The 2,500-nt window shown below is 37.4% G+C and overlaps 1 protein-coding gene across 1 annotated transcript in view; it reads left to right on the top strand.

The window, feature by feature from the left end:
• Positions 1-2,500, top strand: part of LOC137970639 (26S proteasome non-ATPase regulatory subunit 12-like) — a 21,366-nt gene that overhangs the window by 8,165 nt on the left and 10,701 nt on the right. Inside the window, exons 7-8 of the mRNA XM_068817165.1 lie at positions 1,018-1,167; positions 2,217-2,351. Coding sequence (XP_068673266.1) covers positions 1,018-1,167; positions 2,217-2,351 — 285 coding nt within the window. The remainder of the gene's footprint in view (positions 1-1,017; positions 1,168-2,216; positions 2,352-2,500) is intronic.

The raw sequence follows: 2,500 nt of genomic DNA, 5'->3' as shown, positions 1-2,500 counted from the left end.
TGTACGGAACGCGAGTTTTGTCCGATGTCCTTCTACAATTTAGGGATGTATATTTAATTTAAAGGCTCTCTCAAACCAGTCGCCGATGGCAAAAGTATTAATTTTGACAAGGATTGGAGCCATTTATTTCTATTATAAAAATCCTACACTGCACAGTAAATGTATATACACGTACACAGTATCTCTTGTCAAAACGATAAACAATAAAGCGTAATACCAAAAATAATATTAAAGTTTTTCACAAAGGAACGGTTGATTTGAATTCAGTTAAATTTGAGACTCGATCGATTGTTCAAATCGAATGTCATTTGAAACACACGCATGTATCAGACAGTCTTTTTACCGCCGTAATTTCGTTCAACACCGCACGAACTGAAGCCAAAAAGGTAAGTAACCGCAGCCATAGGATAGTTGAGTTTTACACTTAGGCGCGTTCTCTGCAAAATTACAGGAAAACTCCATGTATTTGTTGTTTCTGCTCAAATTCAAACCGATACGTACGTGCTAGAGTTGCATAACAATTCGTTGTAAAGATTTCGTAGTAACTAATAGCAGCGGTGCTATGAATGATTCGAAACGACCCGTGGCGGTTTCATTAAACCCGTTGTCAATGTTTGACAATGCATTGACAATGTTTTGAAATGATTTTGAAATGGATTTGCAACGCGTTTCGGTTCTGTTGAAAAACATTGCCAACGTTTTAAAACGCAATGGAAATGCTCTTCAATGCATTTTCAATGCGTTGAAACTGCATTACAACGAAAAAACGCTTCAACGCTATTTTCGTTAAGCCTGCTTTTTCCAAATAGGGTCACATTTAGTTATTTATTTGCCACACAAAGGAAACATATTTACAAACTAATGTATGCATTAATTAAATATTATGGCGAGGATGCCAGAAAGAAGCTATGTGTTAACATTTATTTGAAATTACGGGTGGGCTTCCCCATCTTTTCTAACCTGTTATACATGTAGTTTGATAATGTGCTACCCAGGAAATAATATTGAATCTTGTAGGTTGAAACCTATGGATCAATGGAGAGACGTGAAAAGGTGGATTTCATTTTGGAGCAAATGCGGTTGTGTCTAGCCAAGAAAGACTTCATTAGAACACAAATTATTAGCAAGAAGATCAGCCCAAAGGTCTTTGAAAACAACCAGGAACAGGTTTGTCTTAAGGGATCTTGTTTGGTCGCCACTGTGCAGCGTGGATATTACAGCACTGCACAGCTGACTTAGTTTTGACTTTGCAGTGCAGTGATAGTTGGCATGAACCCTTTGTGTGCAGAAAAGATTTCTGAACATAGGAGAGCTGCAGTAGCTGCTTAGAAAAAATGTACCCTGAGATCGACAACTTGTATTGAATTGCTTACAGTCATAATACTTGTACATGTACGTGGACGTCTACAACCATGTTGACGTACCAAAGAAAAGGAACTCACTAAAAGTAAAGTTTTAAGTGAAGTTTATTTTCTCACCCTTTAAAAATAAGTACATGTAACTGATCTTTCTAATAGAAGGACAACATCTCCAAACTGTGATGAGATGTATCAATGTTTTTTCAGTTGGTGAATCGGGAATACTCGTTGAAAAGCCTGAGTGTTCCTTTACAGGAGTCGTCCCAAGGACCTTCAGATTACTAGTTTCAATGGTCTACCACTGTGCTACTGTAGAGACTGTATACTTGGGAGACTTATGGGAGCTAGGCCAGTAAACTAGGTTCATTTTGTTAGCATTTAGAACAACATGATTTGCATAAGAAAAGCAAGGAGGCATGTATCAAAGCAAGGTTAACCCAAGCCTCGCTTTTATTCAAAGGCCTGCTAACAGAGCACAGAACTGTAAAATGGTCTATTATTGTCAAAAGTGGTGCCAATACAAAAAAAAAAGGAGCAGAACTTTGTATTTAACGGAACATTCAGGTAATCAATGCTGAACGTTTTAAATTAATAATATTGTTGGTATTGGTGCTGTGTTAGTAAAGAGATGGTGAATGTTTATCCCTGGGCCAATAAATGTCATGATTCAATGTATAATTCAGAAAAATGCGAGACCTACAGGAGTTAAACCTTTGACCTTCGAATTACTAATTCATACCATCAAACTGAGGAGACTCTTTTTAGCCAGGCCAACCAACGTTCGATTCCCAAACCTTCCCTAATTTCTAGTAGAAATCCCTTGAAAATACCATGTTAAGTAGTTTCTTTATTTTATAGGATTTGAAATTAAAATTCTACCAGCTGATGATTCAAGTTGCTCGTCATGATGGCAGCTACTTGGATATTTGTAAATATTACAGAGCCATGTTTGAAACACCTGCTATCTTGGAGGATAAAGACAGGAAACATGAGGTGAGGAGTAAATCTCTCCGAGTTGCTGGCATTGTGAATATTAGATAAAATTCATGGAGGCAATTTGTGATACCCTTATTAGCACCATGAAGTGAGTACTTTTGCATGCATCCTCCTGACGTGGGTAAAAATTTGACTCTTTTAGGGCC

The sequence above is a fragment of the Montipora foliosa genome, chromosome 9, assembly GCF_036669935.1.
Source record: "Montipora foliosa isolate CH-2021 chromosome 9, ASM3666993v2, whole genome shotgun sequence".
Taxonomy (NCBI): Eukaryota; Metazoa; Cnidaria; class Anthozoa; order Scleractinia; family Acroporidae; genus Montipora; species Montipora foliosa.
The sequence above is the reverse complement of the archived record's forward strand: the minus strand, read 5'-3'. Positions and strand labels throughout refer to the sequence as shown.